This window comes from Rhagoletis zephyria, unplaced genomic scaffold (genome assembly GCF_001687245.7).
Source record: "Rhagoletis zephyria isolate East Lansing unplaced genomic scaffold, Rhagoletis_zephyria_1.1 Rzeph_scaffold_00198, whole genome shotgun sequence".
Lineage (NCBI taxonomy): Eukaryota > Metazoa > Arthropoda > Insecta > Diptera > Tephritidae > Rhagoletis > Rhagoletis zephyria.
This window is the reverse complement of record NW_016157282.1, coordinates 54,283-73,477: the sequence shown is the minus strand read 5'-3', so window position 1 is coordinate 73,477 and position 19,195 is coordinate 54,283. Positions and strand designations below refer to the sequence as shown.

Here is a 19,195-nt window from a genome sequence, read left to right as displayed (position 1 = left end):
AAATATAATAAAGTCGAAAAAATCACATAAAATAAACCTTATAAGATTAAAATTAGTGAACGCAGAAAAACAAATACGTACTATAATAAAATCAAAAATTATAACAGAAAATAAAATAATTCATAAAATTAAGTTGTAGAAATCAGAATTGAAATAAAAAAAAATTAATTAAGTCCCAAGAAAATAAAATGGTATGTAAAAATTTAAAAATAATAGAAGAAAGCAAGAAAACCTCAATAAAAGGTGTCATATAAAAAGCCAACGCATAAGAAATAAATAAAAATATAAAAACATTTAAAAATTAAAAATAAAAACTTACATAAATACATATAAAAACAAGAAATTTTTAAGCAAAAACAAAACCGACTTAAATTCTCATATACAAAATTAAGATTATCGTTAATTTCTTCATGATATAATGATCGGATTTTAATTTTGGGACCACCTATAAGGTAACACCTTTCCTTTAAAGAAAGAATTATAGAAATCGGTTAACTTGGTCCAAAGTTATTCGATAACATATGTACATACCTAAAAAAAAATATATATTCCGACGAATTGATAACGTTCGCCTTTCTTGAAGTCGGTTAAAAATAAAAAGAGAAAACGAATAAAAATTAATACAAGATGAAGTATTAAAAACAAATAACACTGAAAACTTTAAATAAAAGATAAATAAAAAAATAACAGAAAACTAAAAAAAAAATAAATATGGAAAAGATTAAAACTAAAAGTTAAAAATATAATACATAGTTCACATTTTAAATCAATTATGGGTCGATTTCGTATGGCAAAGAAACTTCAGTTGCGTCGCCAATGGCTGAAATGATATTACAGATGGCAACTAGCGCCGAAATGTTGATTGAGAAAATGTATTTCTTGTTTTTTAAACTCAATCCTTGGCTGCTGTTGTTTTAATACCATTAGCTTCAACTTTTTAGCACTTAACTACAGTCGCTATTCATAATACGAGGGAAATTTGAAAAGCCACTGACTTTTTGAATTACCCGCGCAGTAACTTTAAATGCACAGCTGCGCCATTTAGTTTGTGCTTGACAGCCATTGAAAGTAGACAAAAAAAAGGAAAATTCGTAAATGACATAAAATCGATTTTTTATGACGTTAAAAGTTCAAGGAACTGAAGCCTGAACCTCCATCGTGATAACATCTAGGCTAGCTTTGATTCTACGAAACCTTCCAATTTTTATTTATACCAAGAGCGCTTTAAGCTATTACTTTCTTCTTTTACAAGAACTTTTGATATTTTAAAACTATCTGGGTATTGCGTTTTATAAATCTGCTTTATGTGGGAACGATTTTATGAAAGCCTGACCCTACGTTGTTTTTCATAATAACGCAATTCCATAAGCGGCTCTTTCAGAACTCGATACATCAAACAATTTCCTGTTCTGCCGCTTTGTTTTGAATATACTTATTAGGCTTAGAAGCGTGATTTTCGCACACAAAGGGTGTGATACCTTTTTTAACCGACCTCAACAAAGGAGTTAGGTTATCAATTCATCGGAATATTTTTGTTCTATGTAACGGGATAAGTTTGGACCACATAAACCGTTTTCAATGATTATTTTTTTTTTTTATTGGAAAGGTGGTGGCTCAAGGGTGGTCCCATACTAATTTGGTATAGTTCCGATCATTGATTGGTTTAATGAGCAGCTGACTTAATCAAGTTTCATTTTTCAAAGTCTGCCTTTTTGCTGCTTTATATCTACCACTGTCCCTCTAATTTTATGACATTGTACTTACTTTAAAATTCTACATATTTATGTGCTAACTGCGTGCGTGTATCTACCTGAAAGAGCGCAACCTGCTCAAGTAATCGAACGCGCGATTGAGTTATTTTTCTGCGCTTATAAGTCAGCTGATTTGGTTCTCTCGAACAAACCGGTTAGGCCGTAAGTCGTCACCCATCATAATACGCCAGATTCAATATCAACTTCAACTGCTACCTGTTCGGCAACAAATATTTACTTAAAAATTAGTATTTACAAACCCATTTGTGTGCGCGAGGTAAATATGTATACCTATTGTAATGTATTTGTATGTAAAATTGTAATGTAGTATATGAGCTTGTGTACTTATGGAGGTGCCTCTGTAAAGCAATTGATTTGACTTTACGTGTGAAAACGCATCGAAATGAATACAGATTATTTTTAGTAAAATAAATGTATCTTTTCAGTATGAAAGCCTTTATAGCTGGCAATCGCATTTGTACATATGTATGTATGTATGTATGTACATATGGGGCGATTCACGTCAAATGTGCCAGGCGCACTGAGCTGTGCAAAACAAGCTACATTTCGGCTGAAAATGGTGAAATGACTAGAAAGTAGTTTTCCAAAATGTTCCCATTTTCACGGTGAAAATTCGAAACGACAATTTAATTTCTAATTTTTCTCAACATTTTGCTCAAATATGATCATTTATACAAGCTTTTATTTTTAATACTGTTTTAAGCAATTTCAACCGAAAGATCAGCGCGAGAAACGCGGCATTCGATATCGTACGTAACTAGAATCGAAATTTGATTTTTAGATTTAAATTGTATGTATTGTGGAGAAAACAGCTGCCATTTTGTTTGATTCGATTCGAAACGATTAGTCACTAGGGCCATATAAATCATAGTTTTCGAAGAATTTTTTTCCCATTTTCCGTCTGCTTCTCTGAAAAGTAGCGTGCTTTGCACCGCTCAGCACGTCTACGACATTGACGACGTGAATCGCCCCATATGCATGACTGTGTGAGTATTTCACCCGCAGGTACTTAGTTTGTGCGAGAAACAGGCTTCATTTCAGCCAATGAATTCGGCAAATAAAAAATCTGTAATTGTCTGGCATATTTAATACCTGACAACCTTACGCCAAACGGCTACCTCGTGCAGGTAATCGATTTTTTCTTTTGGGTTAAGCTAAGAATTTTAGGCGTGCATTTATATACATAATGCAGCCGTTTTATTTAATTTTTTTTTTTTAAGTGGCAAAAGTCATTTCGTGCCGCTTGACTTCAGTGGATCACTTACCTGTATCTGAACGCGTCTGTTATTCGTTCAACTTCAACATCCAAAAGTTAAATGCCTTGTCATTACTTTATGACGGTAGAACGATTTACATACATATGTATGCATTCAGCTAGAAGTAACCTACTAACTATTTAAGCACAAAAGGTGGAAATACTTTATTTCAAAATAAACGGCTGAATTGTAGCCAGTAAACATTTGGGAGTGAAAACACGCAAGAACATATAATTCTTGAAAAATTGACATTTATTATTGGAAAAATTAATTTTCTTAACTCGACAAAAGTTTCTGCATATTGAACCAAACCTCTATATCCCTATGTTTTTCGAATGCGAATCTGAAGTATGTTAGCCACACCATCACGTCAGGTTCGAGGTCATTTGAAGGTCAAGTAGGAAAAAATTAATTGAATAAAATTCATCGAATGCTTTCTATTCTAATAACACAGAGGAAAGAAAAAAGCTAGTTTTGTTCTTATTTTTCCCCAACTGAAGAGAGAATCGAATTCCAAGGCATTCTGAATTCTCAAATTCGACAGATGTCGCCCCTACCGAACTTCAATTTAGTACTGCCTTACCATTTCGTTATTGCGTCTTCATCTACTCGGCCGCAAAATTTCCTAATTGATGTCCTATTTCCGTCTACTTTATGCGATAGGTCTATTTCTTAATCCACGCCCTGGCCTGGTCTTCAATAGATAGGCTTTAAAAATGCCTTCTGCCGGTAGTCGTCGGTTGTCTTATTCCTTCCTAGCTAGAGTTTGGTCAGAATGCTTTAAAAATATTCACAAAGGCTCAGTTATCGGAAGGATGAGTGAGCCATAAATAGTCGAAAGAATCTTTCCAGTTGACACGAACCAATCCGACTTAGAAAAAAAACCAGCAATCGGTTGGCGTTGAAGGCGTTACCTTTACACGAGTCCATTTCTGTTGACTGGAAAATCAACTGGGAAATCGATTAGCCAAAGCACGAATTAACGGTTGAATTGTCATTTACATGGGTCGATTTTAGTTGAGCGACGAAAATCGTAACAATAAAAAACAATTTATTTCATTCCTTAAATAGGCGAAATTAATATTTAATTTCCAATTGTTAACTTAAATTTCCTATTTTTAATTTTAAATTATAAATAAGTACATTATTTCCGGAAATTGACTATTAATCATGCTTCTACTTATCTTCATATTTACAGTTATGTGTCTTAAAAATACAATAAATTAATTAAATGCAAATGAATATTGTAGCAAGTTTAATGCATCAGGTGCTCCTTTTTTAAACTCCTCCTCCTTTTCGACTCTTTCGCCTCACATCCGCTCTCTCAACAACCCATCCGTACACGCCGTCCGCTTCGCACTTCTGTCATCCTGTAGACACGCCGCGTATGCAATCGCATGTGGCAGGAAATTTTGTTCGTAGTTGCCGGTGAAGAGATGCGCGAAGGGACCGCTCGCAAACACGCCCACATCGTCGCCACCGTGCGTTTCCGACTCGAGCGGCACCATCGACGGGAATGGATAGTCCTTGTTCTTCATGTTGATCTTGTGTAGATTCTTGCGTTTAATTGCGCCATTCGCTTTCATCACATTGTAATCGAAACCGGGCCCGTTGGCGTAGCTCAGCGTGGCGTATGGCAATTGATCATCAGCCAACTGGCCATTATTCACGCCAATAATATCGTTCTTGCGCGATGAATAGCCAGCGACGGACATTGTGTGCGAGTGGTCGGAGGTGACGACGGTGAGTGTGTCACTTGCATTTGTGCGTGCGTGCGCCAAAGTGATGGCCTTATCGAACTCGGCAGTCTCGTCCAGCGCTTTCATGGCGAGCGTATCGTGATGTGCGTGATCAATGCGACCGCCCTCGACGAAGAGGAAGAAACCGCGGCCGTTGCTTTGGCGTTCCAGTATGTCTATGGCAACTGAGGTCATCTCGGCGAGCGTAGGTGTTTGCTTGGCATCGGCGTCAAGATGGAAGGGCATGTGGTTGGCGCCGAAAAGCCCTAGCACACGTGTGGTGGAGGTGGGTAACTAAAAGCGAACACAAAAAGCAGAATTTATTAGCGTTTTGTTCGCTCCACGCTTGCGTTTTCAAGTACTCACATTCAATAGCTCGTCGCGTGTCTGCACATAACGCGCCGTCGTGCCGTGTATGGTCTGCCATACTTTAATCAAGTTGTGGCCATCCAAACGTTGACCCATTTCGCCGTCCAACTCGCGCTCAGTGTTTGGCAGGAAGTGCTTGCGCCCACCACCCAAAATTACATTCAGTTTGCTTCCGACGTCACCGTGCACCAGTTGCGTAGCAATGTCTGTGCATACCAACGGATCACCGTTATCGGATAACACCTCTGCGTCATTTTCCCAATTGCGATTGGCTATGTGCGCGTAGACACCAGCTGGGGAGGCGTGCGTAACGGATGTGGTGGTTACTAGGCCAGTCGCCATGCCTTGTTGCTGGGCCCAGGCGGCAATGGAGGTGACGTGGTGAAGTGTATTGTTCTGACCTAGGCAATCGTTCGGCTCAATGGCGGCGGATACACCGATGGTGCCGTAGTTGGTCTTGACGCCGCCGAGATAAGCGGTCGCTGTGCAAGCGGAGTCGGCGACTTGCGTGTTCGTGCAGTAGGTCTGTGGGGCGAAACAAGAAGTAGGTTAGCTAAAGTACCAACGATGTGGGGGCGCGGTATGTGTTGCGTTCGTATGTTAGCTGACTACAAGAAACTTACCTTACTGAGTCCTACATAGGGAAAGCGTTCGAAGCTGTATTGTTTCTCCTCGCCGCCCAAGTAGACGCGCCCCGCCGTCAAGGTTGGTATGGACATGCCGTCGCCAAGAAAGAGTATAATATTTTTGGCGAGATTCATATTCAGCTGTGACTTTTCAGCAATTTGTTTCTCTAGTATATACTGGCCAATTGAATTCCAGTAATATGAGTATTCTTCCGTTCTGGGCGCGTCGAACTTAATGAATGGCATGGAGCGTTTTTGTAGTGTGTGTGGCGGCGCAGCTGTCTTAAAATTGAAGACTGGATGCATGCGACGCTCTGTAGTTTCGTGGTGTATGGCTGTGGAAAAGGAGTAAGAAAGGAAAATGATTAAGTCAGTGGAGATAAATAAATGTGAGAATATGAAGGAGAAAAAGCTGAATGCGCACTGGCGCCACATTCGCCGTTGAATGTGTATAGCGCACATGTGATGAGAAATTAGGTACAGTTTCGCACTCACCATAGCCTTGCGCTCGATTGAGCGCCAACAGACACGCCGTTAAGAGTAGAAGAGGCGCGCCTAATGTAGACATTTTAATATTAGTTTCCTCTGGCTTTTGTTTTTTTTCAAACTATGCACTTTCCGTTACGCAGCTGTTGTGCGTGCGCGTTTTCTGAAATCCTTTTGAAATTCAGCGAATTTTTATTTGCACTTTGCACTGCTCTAACCAGCTCACTTTGCTTACAGTTTCGGCACTCACTGACCCAGCTACTCGGCTAACAGTGCTACTTATAGCGGTGCGCTTCGCAACGCGTGCCGTATCAGCAGACAATAGACTCGACGCACTCAGGCTCGGTTGGCAGCGGCTTCTTATCAGTTGAAATGCTGCCTTCGGGATGAGTCCAGTGGACTGCCTGTGATATTGTTTTTTTTTGCTTTCCATCACAGGCTGGCTGTTTACGCGGCGCCGAACGCAGGCAAGCGCTGATAAACGAAATGAAAACACGCTGATGCGCCTAAATTTACATTTGTATGTGTGCGCGCTCTTCTTTTTTCAATGTTCTAATGCTCAGTATGCATTTAGCAATCGTCGCCGCTGTAGTGGCTCTTAGTGCCGCACGTTTTTCTTGTCTAAACTCGCCTGTTGACAAAGCGCTTGTCAACAGTTCGCTGATATAGCGGCAATAACATTTCAGCGCGCGCGTGAGAGTGTATGCATGTGTCTTCTAAGCTGTGACCGCGATTGACAGGAGGCGCGCCATACATACACAGCCATATCCCGTGGACGCCCCCGCGCGCGCGCTATACTCTTTACGCACATCGCCTGCCTGTTCACGTGGCTTAGCTGCCGTTCAATGTACGAATATTGAATAATCACGTGAAGCTCGCTTGATGGGCGGTTTAAGTCGCTGACGTATGTGGCGGCGAAACGTGCTGTGCTGGGGTGTTGGCGTAATTTTGCACAGGCAAGGACAACAATATCAACAGCGAACTATCGCGCATGGAAAAGTTATGAGTGCTATTTATAAAGCAAATACATGTATGAATTTCTTCACAAATGCAATGTATTAAAAATATTGTTTTTCAATTGATAATACGTACAGTTATGAGACATTAACTTTTTAACCTGCTTAGTATACACTTGCATCAATCTGGCCCATAAACAACGCTTCTTCTGCTAGTCATTGTTTGTTGGTGTGTGCGGATCTATAAATAATTGATTTGACAGCCGAGCGAGCGAGCGGGATTTTTACATAAACACAGGCGCATGTGTGCTTGCTATGCGCGTATTAGGCATATATACCTACATGTATGAGTTGCGTGTGCTTGAAATATTAAAAAAAAAAAACATGCTGATTGCTGGGTATTCTGAACATCACGTTTCCCTCGTCAGAGTGCTGCTGTTGAAGAAAAAAATAGACTGCCAGCATGTGTGTCTGGAGATTAGACTATTTTGCAATAACTGCAGCATTTGAAATTAAAAATAAATAAATAATAATTTTTACTCTGTTACACAGGGGCGCCGCTGGCTACGTATTGGTCGTTTGAAACTCAAAAAAGCACGTGAATTCGTTACTGCGGCCTGGCTCTCTATGCAAATCATTGTTTTTAATATTTTAAGCAACAAAGCTTATGACCTTTAAAATTTATTTATTACTCAATAAAAGATTTAAAAATAAATTTTAAAATTTGTTGAAAGGCTATCTGCGTTCATTAGCATGCATTAACGAAATTAGGGTTCGCTTTGTTTTGAGTTGAACTTTTATTGAAAATACTTTTTAACGGAGCTTTTCGCTCCTATTTTATTAATGAAAAGCTATGATGCATCTAAGCTTTAAAGATTAGGACCAAACGTCTTTTAAAATTAGTGCTTAACCAAATACCCCTCACTTGTTTGTGCTTGTTGGAGGTATTTCAAATGTAGTCCCGTCGAAAACTAACAGAGCTAATCCTTTCAAAACAATTTTCTGGGCATGAATAAGCTGTACTATAATTTTTACTAAATTGCCTTGTAATTTCCCCTTCTCTTACCAATTCTTGTAAGTTTTCCGTTGTCGATCGCTGTTTCGAGTTTTGCTAGTTCAAAAAATACCCTGTTGAGGCTTTTGATATCCTGTACCACACTTTTTTTTTATAAGGATCCATCTAGTATCTGTAGAATCGTTGTTGAAAGAGTCTTAATAATCTGTTTAGAGCTAGAATTTCTTATCTAAGTTAGTTTTTACATTGGATTTCGGCGGCTGAGTGGTAGCTCGCCCTATCTTGGTTGCCGGTTCGAAAACGCCCTATCTCAGCAAATGGTCGAAGAACGCCGTATTTCAGAATTTGGTTAAAAAAAGCCCTATCTCAGGTGCCGATGTATTGAATTTATGTTGATATACATACATATATACTAGGCGTTTTTGAACCGAATACTGAAGTAGGACGTTTTCGTCGTCTATAATGGTTAGCGCCCGCGCTTCTTCATCTTTGAACCCAAGTCCGTTACTTGCATTATTGTCGTAAGTTACCTAAGTGACTCAGACTATACTTAATCCATTGTGATGCTAAGAGAGTCGGCGCAGATACCACAATCGATGAGCTCTGTAGTAAAATGTAATTTGTAGGGCAAAATTTACGTGCTCAGCTCAATTTAGAAGAAAACCGTGGCCTGAACCCTTGCAAATATGCATTCACACTCTGGTAAACTAACCTCGCCAGAGGCTTGAAAAATATAAATTCAGTTCAGCCAAAGAACGTTGTTGTTCTACGTCTTACTCCGAAGTATACATATACTTGTATGTCTGCATGTATGTATGTATTATATACCTGCTTCGTATATACATATACTAGGGATGTCGCGAATGTGAATGCGAATTTTCGGAATGCGAATGTGCGAATGCGAATGTTAAGAATAACATTAAAAAAGCTATAATCAACTTACGTCATCGTTTTTATTACGTTTTTTTACTTTTTTATTACTAAGAAATTTTGTTTGGAATATTATATTTAAAAATAAGTAATTTTGCTGCCTTTTCTTCCATGATGCGATGTCTTAGAGGCTCGTATATAATGCCGGCTGCACTGAACAATTGTTCACTTGGAACGCTGGCGGGTGGAGCGCTCAAATATTTGCGGGCCAGATTTGTCAATTTGTCGTATTTTAGTTTAGTTTTCCACCAATCGAGAGGATTTTCACCGAGATGAGCTCGTTTTTCTTTAAGATAGACCTTCTATTGAGCTTTAAGTTCACATTCTTTAATATCTCCAGATTCTACGTACGAGCCTTCGCTATCGCTGGAGGAATTTAAAATTATTTCTAGGTTGCTTATAAGACTTTTAGCAGTATTTGTTGGAGGCCCATCAATGTTGCTTGATATACTACTTAACCGTTTAGCGTCTGAAGCAAAAAGTCGGTTACTGTTCGTACCCTGGTTAGACAGACTTAGAGCCATTTCAACAATATTCGAGTGGACTCTCTGTTCATGTACACATTCGCAATACATTCGTATCATTTGATGCAAATGTGTAAAATGATGCGAATCATTCGCAGCATCCCTGACATATACATCGTACCTACATACATACATATGTACATATATATGGTCGAAACGTGCCTTTAATAAATTTCGCACATGATTTCTGAAGTTGTTGTGTTCTTATTTCGGAAATGTACTCGTACACATATATTTGCATGCAGAATGATTTTTACTTGCTTCATTTACATACATACATACATATGTATGTATGGATGTACTTCCTGTTTGGTATCACTCTTTTTTGTTGCTATTTATCACAACCAAAAATTGGTAGTAATAATAACCACATAACCTGATAACCCGGCCAGCGTGAACAACCTCATTGATTTATTGAGATATTTTTTTCGAATTCCATGATCAATTAATTTTCGCAAGAAGGCCAAGGTCAAAAATCGCTAACAAACCCATATAAGAGTACAAAGTTACAAATTTACAAAACCATTTTGTTTTTATATAAGGAATAATTAGAATTATATTGAACTGTTTCAATGTTTTCTTAAGGATTAAATCGGAACAGTTTTTAAAGATCAGCTATGCAAGACTTAGACTTGACTTGACTTGAAAATTATATCTCTGGCAAATGAGCAGCGCGTGTGTGCAGTTACCCAAAAAAAAAAAAAACAACTTCACTTAGAAACTTGGAGAACTATAGATTTTTGATTTCTAAGTAAAATAATCGCGTCTAAGTTTCTAGGTAAGTCAAGTCAAGTCTAAGTCCCAGTTTTTAATAAATTTTTTTCTAAGTAGAAACCCAGTTGGAAATACTGTATTTTAGTCCGCATTTAATTTTTTAACAGCAACAAGTTTTGTAAAGCTTTTTATAAGGACGTGCACAAAAAAAAGCTCTCTCTGATCGTCTGATCTTAGTATAAGTAGAAAGTAAATTCCGGTTCGTTTTCCCTTTTTTACCGTTTGCGCTAATACTTAATTACATATACAAGAGACCGTACCGGTTAAGCATTTTATAATAAAAAGCAAAAAATTTAAGTTATTTTTTGGCTATTATTATTTTGAGCTAATAGTACCGGGTAATTTTGCTTTTTTTTTAAATAAAAATTAAAATTTGCTTTTTATTTTTTTGAGCAGAAAATAATCGGTAATTGTTGCGTTTTATTTTTTTTTCAGTCAAAAATAAAAGTCAAAGTTACAAATCAAGTATTCCAGAGTTGTGTATACTCGAATTCGATAGTTTTAAAGCTCCTATCTGAATTCTAATAACTCCCTAATAAACAAATACCTAGGTTAGATCAAATCTAAATATGTATGTGTACTATGTATAAATACAATACAATGAAGGCATTTTTTGTTAACGGCATCAGATCTGCACCGATTATTCGATTTTCAAAACTGAGGTTCCAAATTGAAGGGCTTGGCCTCTAAATGTACAGCAAGGTAAGATATTTTTGAAAAGGGTTGCCACCTTTTTTAAAATTATAAAACCTGCACCGCTCGTTGTTTTAAACANGCATCAGATCTGCACCGATTATTCGATTTTCAAAACTGAGGTTCCAAATTGAAGGGCTTGGCCTCTAAATGTACAGCAAGGTAAGATATTTTTGAAAAGGGTTGCCACCTTTTTTAAAATTATAAAACCTGCACCGCTCGTTGTTTTAAACAAATTAGGTGTAAAATGAAAAGTGCTGCAAGAAAGTTTATTTTTTTTTTTAATGGGGTTGCCACCCGCTTAAAAATCACAAAACTTACACCGTTCGCGCAATATTAAAAAATGATTTTTGGTAAAGGAATGAAGACCCTACTCGAGCCTAACTAATTAGTTATGCCTCTTTGCAAAAAATATTTCTTGAAAAATAATCCGTGTAATTAAGGTATTCATAATTTGGCAACAAATTTGTGTTATGTTACGAAGTAACACCAAACCAGCGATTACTGTAATAATTAAAAGTTTACATGCAAAAATTGTTAAGAAAGCTATCAATCCATAACTGCTAGAACATACCACGATTGAACTCGTTGAATTAAATGGATTCAACGGCTTGCTCAGCAGATATTATTAAAAACACGAATCACTTTTGATTTGGCTGGACATTTCTGAATAAGAATGGCTTTACTCCAGTTAATTTATCAGAGTTTAAAAATAGGCCTTTTCGCGTAAAATATTGCCTATTCGACCACTGTGCGGCGCAAAGTTCGAGCTATACGGTGGCTGTTTTGAAACTTCCCGACCAAATTCTGTTAATTTATTCCAAGCCATGAAAGATTTGTGGGGCCTGGCATTCTCTTGCTGGAACATAACAGTAGGCCAATTCTGGTCCCTCTTTCTCGATTGCTTCGTTTAGCAAAGATAAACCTCACAGTGTATTTCTCCCATGAAAAAAGCTTCTCATAAAATCCGTTTGTCCTTGTTCAACCATTTGCATTATTTCATCGAAGATTTCAGTGACTGGCCGACCAGAGCGAGGTGCAACTTTGACATCAAACTTTCCATAACGGAATCGAGCAAGCAAGCCACTCCTGGGTCCGGCGTTTACTCGCAGAATTCTCGCCGTAAATTCTATAGATTTTTCGGCTTGTTTTCGCAGCGTTTACCCCTTTTTTTATTCGAAAAACCATCACTTGGCGTACTTCTTCAGGCATTTCACTCATTTGCAAATCGAATCAGCCTTATCATGAGTTTCATTTTCGCCCGAAATCGTTCACTTTTCTTGGGTGAATTGTTTTCGGCCGAAACTCAGGATAGCCTGAATATAACTTTTTGCGCAAGTGACGAATTGCAGTACTGTCCACACATTCGCTGACGTCGTACAATACAGGGATGAAAATCGAGTTTTCAGAGTGTATCAATTTGTGGGAAAATTTTACCTTAAAGTAGATAAAAGTACCTAAAAAGTAAATACACACAGCTACATACTATATGTATATATTGACAAATTTTCCGGCTAGGTCATATCTGTGCTATAGTATCTGTGTTATGTACATACATATGTATGTATATTTGTTCTTGCAGTACAGTAAAACTTACAGAAATACAGCAACATGTATGTATGTATGTACATATGTATGTGTTTGTACTTGGCTGAATTGTTGCAAAGCAGCAAATAAGATTAATAGAAATATTATGCATACATACATGCATACAAATAATATGTCTATTTATTGTATTTTTAATGTACATAAACAAATATAAAAATATTTATGTTTGCCTTTATTCATTGTCAACAGTCCAATATTCATTTGTATCAACTAATGAAGCTGCATACACATTTCAAGCACAACTGTACCTCTAACTGTGCCAACGATTTCGCCTAAGGAATATTCAAGTATTACTTAGTACTTATTTATATAGTACATATTTGTGAAAATATGGAATTAGTTAGACTATTTTCGGTTAAATTGACTTAAGTAAAGTTAATTCCCCCGACTTTGGGGAGCAAAAGCAGCTTAAGTGATCCCCAAAGTAAAGTGATGGATTTAGTTTGAACTTCGAATGCCTTTCAATATTTTTATTACTATTATTTTCCTACTTTGTTCTAAACCCCCTCAAGTGCTTTTTGTTGAGTGCCAGATGTCGGATTCGATCGACAGGCAAGGTTTGCGATATCAAGAAAGCTAAATGTTAGGCTGTTGAATTAAGGAGTTGTAAGTATGAACACTTTGATTTGTTATCGCAGACTGAGTTTGAGGAAAAAATAATGTAATAATATCGCTTCTGGATATTTCTTCTTTAATTTGGGTTGTTTGCTCTCTATCAAGCTTCGACCCATCCTAGTAAAATTTGGTCGGTCATCATCATTTGAAGCGGAGAAACACGCAGGATTTGTGTTATTAGAAATGAAGTCGCAGCCTCCCAGGCCTGCTCTGTCTGTCTGAAGAGAGCGATTTACGACGTAATTTTCATTTTCTCCACTGCTTTTTACGAGAAGAGGCTTCTCCTATAGAAAAACAAATGTATTGCTTAGCTGCCGGCAGCATTTGGAATGGATTAACTGAGTTTCGAAGTATGTACATTAGTGTGCATCACCGAATAAAAGTTGGGGGTTTTCACTGGAGTTATAAAATGTATTATATTTAAGGACTTTGTCAATATATTTCAGAAAAATATTAAGATTTACGTGAGCTAGACTGATTTCCGTTGAATTTTTTTTTTAATTTTATGCATACCTTTTGGGCGTAAGCTCTTTTATCGCCTGAGGAGATTTTTTTTTTAACTTTTTTTTAACGAGTTTTGGAGGTATTTTCAAATAGGTCCAGCTCACGTTAATCTTAATATTTTTCCGTAATATTTTAGCGGAAGTCTTAAAATGGAATACATTTTATACTTCCGATGGAAAAATAGTACCGATTTTTTTTTTTCGTAAAGAGTAATGTAGCCTAATGTAGGTACATAGTTTCTAATAAATTTCAAGATCCCACTACATATTCGCTTTTCTTATATTAATCGTTTCACGAAGTTACCTCTAAGCGGCGAGTTAATGTATAAGGATAGATCAGAGAAAGTGATATAGAGATGAAAAGTAATACCCATTTTTGAAATATGAATCGAAGAGTCTCAAATGGCCTTTAGGTCCCTACGTTTCCACATTAATGCGCAACAAAAATGTAAATCAAAGCAGCCTCCATAATTTTTCTATTCAAACAGAAAACGGGAACTAAAAATTGGCAAAATAAACGCTTGACAACTAAATACGAAATTTGTTGCTGCATGCTCCTTAGCTATTTATTGTCTAAGCACACGGTTTATCACCGATTAATTCTACAATTAAAAACAAATCGCTAGCTGATATTGAAGAACTGCTGGTCCAAATACCTACAAGTTAGCCGCTGATAGATTGGAGTGAGGCTATAAGCGAAGCGATGTGTTTGTTCAATTCAACAAAATCTCCCCTTCAGCTTAGCTCAGCTCAAAGAAATTGCGAATTCATAAGTTGGAAATCTTAATGCTTAACGGGGCACTTTAAATTCATGTATGTGGAAAGCATTAGGAGGCGTGGAGTTAACTAACGGTAAGAGAGAAAAAAAAACAAGAAAAACTAGACGATCCAAACAGACATTCCGCAGCAGCAGCACAATCAGACGCAAAGGCAGCTGCGGCGAAATAAACCAACACCGGAAGTTGGTGGCGGAACGTTGAGACCAAGCCACTTCCGGCTTGTGTGAATCATCACATAACTGCGAGCAAACATGTAGAAAAGTATTTTTTTTAGCAACATACATGCAGAGCTGCATGCAGACAGACACAGGCAAATATATAGCTTTCAAAATTTATTATCCTTAAAAGTAACCAAACATGTAGAGTGCGACAGCAAAGAGCAGAAAACTAGAGCCATAGTAGAGGAGAGGAAGGACGAAAGTGTAGTAGGACGGAACCAGAGATAACTGGGAGCTTCGAGCAGTAGCGCATTGCGATTTTTCCAAGTGGCAAGCGCGAAAATTGCGGAAATCATGGAAGTGGTAAGCAGACGCTATACTGCTACTGCTGGTGAAGTACTCCTAACTGGCGGCTGGACGGACTGTTGGGCAATGCTGTAACATTGTCGAGGTATACAGGTAGAACAGCAGCAAATACAGCAAGAACAGCGTCCACAGTAGCTCAGGGAAAGAGCATCTGCAACTGTCTGGTCTGCTCTGCTGCTTGAGCGTTGGCCTGTCTGCCTTGTGCAGCTATCACTTTAAATTAAGTTTACCGAAGTGTATTAGGCCAACGGCACTGTACATGCAGTAGTTACTCTTAAAAGCAGAGAAGAAACGTTATTTTTTATTATTCGAGAGCTTTCGGTTTTTTTTTTGAGTTTTCAAGACTGTTTGGTTTTTTTTTTGAGTTTCCGCGACTGTTTGGTTTTTTTTTTGGCAGCGGTCGATACTTTTTGGGAGTGCTCGACATTTTTCGGACATTTTCTTGGAGTTGTTGATATTTCGGGATGTTTTTGCGTTTTTAGAGAGTTCGACATTTCGGGGCTTTAGCGGATTTTTTAGAGTTTTTTTCGGAGCCTTTCGCCGTGTTTCGAAACTCTTTGGGATGCTTCTCAGATTTTTTCGGAGTCTTTCGGAACTTTCCAGATATTTCGAGATATTTTGGGATGCTTCGGGAACTACATATTTCTAATTTTGGTGACTTTTGGACCGACTGTGGGACTCCTTGAGATCTTTTTCTTAACTTAGTGGGATGCTTTAAATTTTTTTTTTTAGGATTGTCTTAGATATGCGTTGTTTTTGAAACTTTTCGGCATCGTTCTGAGCTTTTGAAGACTTAAAATTTTTCAGGATTTTTTCGGGGGTGTTTTGTATCGTGCTTTAGTTATAATTTCCCGAAATCTTTTCAGAAAATTTCAGGCGCAACGGTGCATTTAAATTTTTAATTTTCCTCTTTATGAATTCCCTTAAAATTATAAGGAAAAAATAATCGATGTTTCCTTATTGCATTTTATTATAAAATTCATACACACTGCTTTAAAGTAATAATTTTTAAAACTTTCTATCCTCCCCTGTTTAGGCGAACTCTTCTATTTTTATTTATTTTCTTTTCTATTCGTTTGTTTTGCAATAAATTTCATTTGGCTTTGTCTTTGTCTGGCAGCTAGCGCATCGTCCAATGCCGCCACCCACTACCACTATCTAACCATTCTGTCATCCACCTGAGCGCATTGAAGCGAAAAATTGTTTGCTTCATAGATCCTGATTGTTGGCAAGACTGATACCATTGCACCTCGTCTCTGCTAACTCTACAATAAAAATAGGCGGTCAGCGGTGAGTGTTGTAGTTAGTTGGCTGTTGTTCTGCACTGCTGCATCGCCAAGCAGCTGCTCTGACTCGCACGTAAATATTTAGCCGTGGTAATAGAGTGAATTGTGCTTTGATGTGATTTTTAATTCGGCATTAATTAAAGCAACAACAATTGATAAATATCTGCTGTTTGCTTAGAACATTGCGCCACCCCTGATTCCACATCCAGGCTAAGTACATATTTATTTAAGTAGGGTGAACGATAGTAAAGAGAAGGCGCTTTTAAAAGTTCAACGACGGAGTTTTTATTTAAAAATTATAAAATTTTAAATTCCAAAGAGGCAATGCAGTATCCATGCAGTTAACGCTTTTCTCAGGAAGCGAGGTTTACTAAATTTTTGTATTTGCATTTTGTTAGAATTAGTTTTCAGGGATATTTTGAGACTTTTTAAATTTACATATTTCTAAGATTTTGTGATATTTCCTGATTTATTTAGGATTTTCACGGAATTTTGTCGAATTTGTTCGGCACCTTTCAAGAATTTTAAAATTTTTTAGGATTTTTTGAGTATTCTGAAAATCTCGGTTTTTTCTGAGCTACCCATACTTTTAACTTGGTGGATTTTTTCGGAGTATTTTCAGCATTTGTTGTAAGCTTTCATGAAATTTCTTCGGATTTATTTGGAAGCTTTTAAGACTTTTCGGAACTTCAAGGGATTTGTCGGATTATTTAAGCAATTTTTCGCCATGTTTTCATACTTTTTTAAGACTTTCAACACTTGGAGACATTTAAAAAAATTTTTCGGAATTTTTTTTTTTTAGCTTTCAATACTTGTATTTTACCGCTTTTTCGGATTTTAATTGATATTGTTCCGCATCTTTAAAGGTGTTTTTAGTGCTTTTTGGAGTTTTTCGGTATTTTTTTCGAAATTTTAAGAGAGCCTCCACAACTTTTCAGAACTTAGTAGAAGCTTTCCGGATTTTTTTTTCAGGAAATTGGAGATTTTTGAGCAGTTTTTGGGCCTTTTCGTTTTTTGGGGTCTTCTCAGAAATTTGCGGATTTTGCTCATTATCATTTAAAAAAATCGGTGATTTGATCAAATTTGTTTGAATGCATCTTTAAGTTTATTTTACACAACAGGGTCACTGAATTTATATTTTTTTACCGCAATTTCCTCACATACGATTTCCGTCACTCATACGCCCCAGTCACCTTACTACATATGTACATCCGCCTGTAGCACTACTACCGCTGCAGCATTAGGAAATTTTAGTCTTTGGTCAGTTATATGTACATACATATTTGCCTGAATGATTTCAAAGCTCAGACCACTTCTTCAATTTGAATTTTAGTCGTTTTCTTACTTGCTATTTTTCATATATTTTTTATTGTTATTTTTAGATATATATATTTTTTTGTGTGTGTTAAAACCTACCTTCATCTGCTTGAGGCCGTTTGCATGTGTAACCACAAAAAATGGGGGAAAAATCATTGAAAATCGTTGAATAACTGCAAGCGCAATGCAGCTGAGCATTGGTCAGCAGTCAGTGTGGAATAGACACTCGAAGAAAGCTTAAGTAGCGGAAATAAAGGAGCAGAGGCACATATGAATTTACCCGCAATATGCATATATGAGTGAATTGGATATCTATATAGATATAGAATACCCGATAGGGAAATGCATTTTCGTAATAAATTCATCTTGTTTTTAGCCATTGATACATAAAAACTAAAAAACTAGGCTCTGAGCTCTTGTTTTAGAGTCAATCATTACTAAGTGGATTTTTATCAGTGTATGTATTTGTCGTTCTTTTTGTGTAGAATGTCTAAAGGTTTCACCATTAACAGTTTTTTATGCTATGCAATTTTTTTTCAAACAAAATTGTGACATTCACAAAAATTAGTTAAAACTAGTTTTAAACTAGTCTGAAAGCATAATTGGACTCAAAGAAACTGGTTTGCATTAAGTGTATTGAAGTCCAGTCTAAAAATGATATTTTCAATAACTTTGTTGCAAAAATATTATTAACACATTAACATCCACCGCCTGCAACTTATAGAATCTGTCGTATGCGAAACCTGTAATTAAAACATCCAGCTCTTTCATCTTCCTACAGGTCGATGCCAACACTTCCCTGGCTGCCCAGTTCAGGTGGTCAATTCAAGTGGTTGCCGCAATTTGATTTATTACTCGTTGCCAAATTCATAGTTTGCTTTGCAAAATGGCAGCAAGCAAAAAAAGTGTAAGAAATGGAACTAAAAATAAGGCAGTAAAAATTAAATCGAGCGCTTGTGTCCACTTAGAGCCATATGCATTTTATGAATTTTTTGAGGCAGCTCAAATTTTAGCTGAAGTGCGCTCGATGCAGTTCATTTTAAACGGCATACTTACATACATACATATGTACATAAATATTTCTTATGCAATTTATTAAAATTTTTTTCTTGCAGTCGAAATTAATTTGGCTTGACGCAATAGTGCAGCGTGTTTTGGCACTTAAAAGAGAAAATTATTGAAACAAAATCGTTAATAAAATGTAAAATAAAAAAAAAAACATTTGTTAATTTCACGCTGCACCGCTTTGGCTGCTCCGCTTTGTTCACTGCCTTCGCGGCATTTTATACAATACATATTTTTTTTTGTCTTTGTTTTCATTTCATTTTACTTTAGGGCGCTGCTTGCCATTTCCACCTCGCCTGAAACTATGCACCCAGCGCATTTGCATGCAAATTAGCGCTTGGGCATATGCAATGTTTTG

The 19,195-nt window shown here is 37.1% G+C and overlaps 2 protein-coding genes across 2 annotated transcripts in view; one reads left to right on the top strand and one right to left on the bottom strand.

Moving 5' to 3' along the window:
• LOC108358057 (uncharacterized) overlaps positions 1-19,195 on the top strand; it is a 50,654-nt gene that overhangs the window by 6,497 nt on the left and 24,962 nt on the right. The window lies entirely within an intron of this gene.
• Positions 4,120-6,578, bottom strand: phu (phurba tashi). The gene is made up of 4 exons (XM_017609176.1): positions 6,258-6,578; positions 5,760-6,097; positions 5,134-5,661; positions 4,120-5,061 (listed from the first exon to the last, which is right to left on the bottom strand). Exons 1-4 carry the CDS (start codon positions 6,328-6,330, stop codon positions 4,339-4,341), a joined length of 1,662 nt encoding a protein of 553 aa, XP_017464665.1. The 5' UTR covers positions 6,331-6,578; the 3' UTR covers positions 4,120-4,338.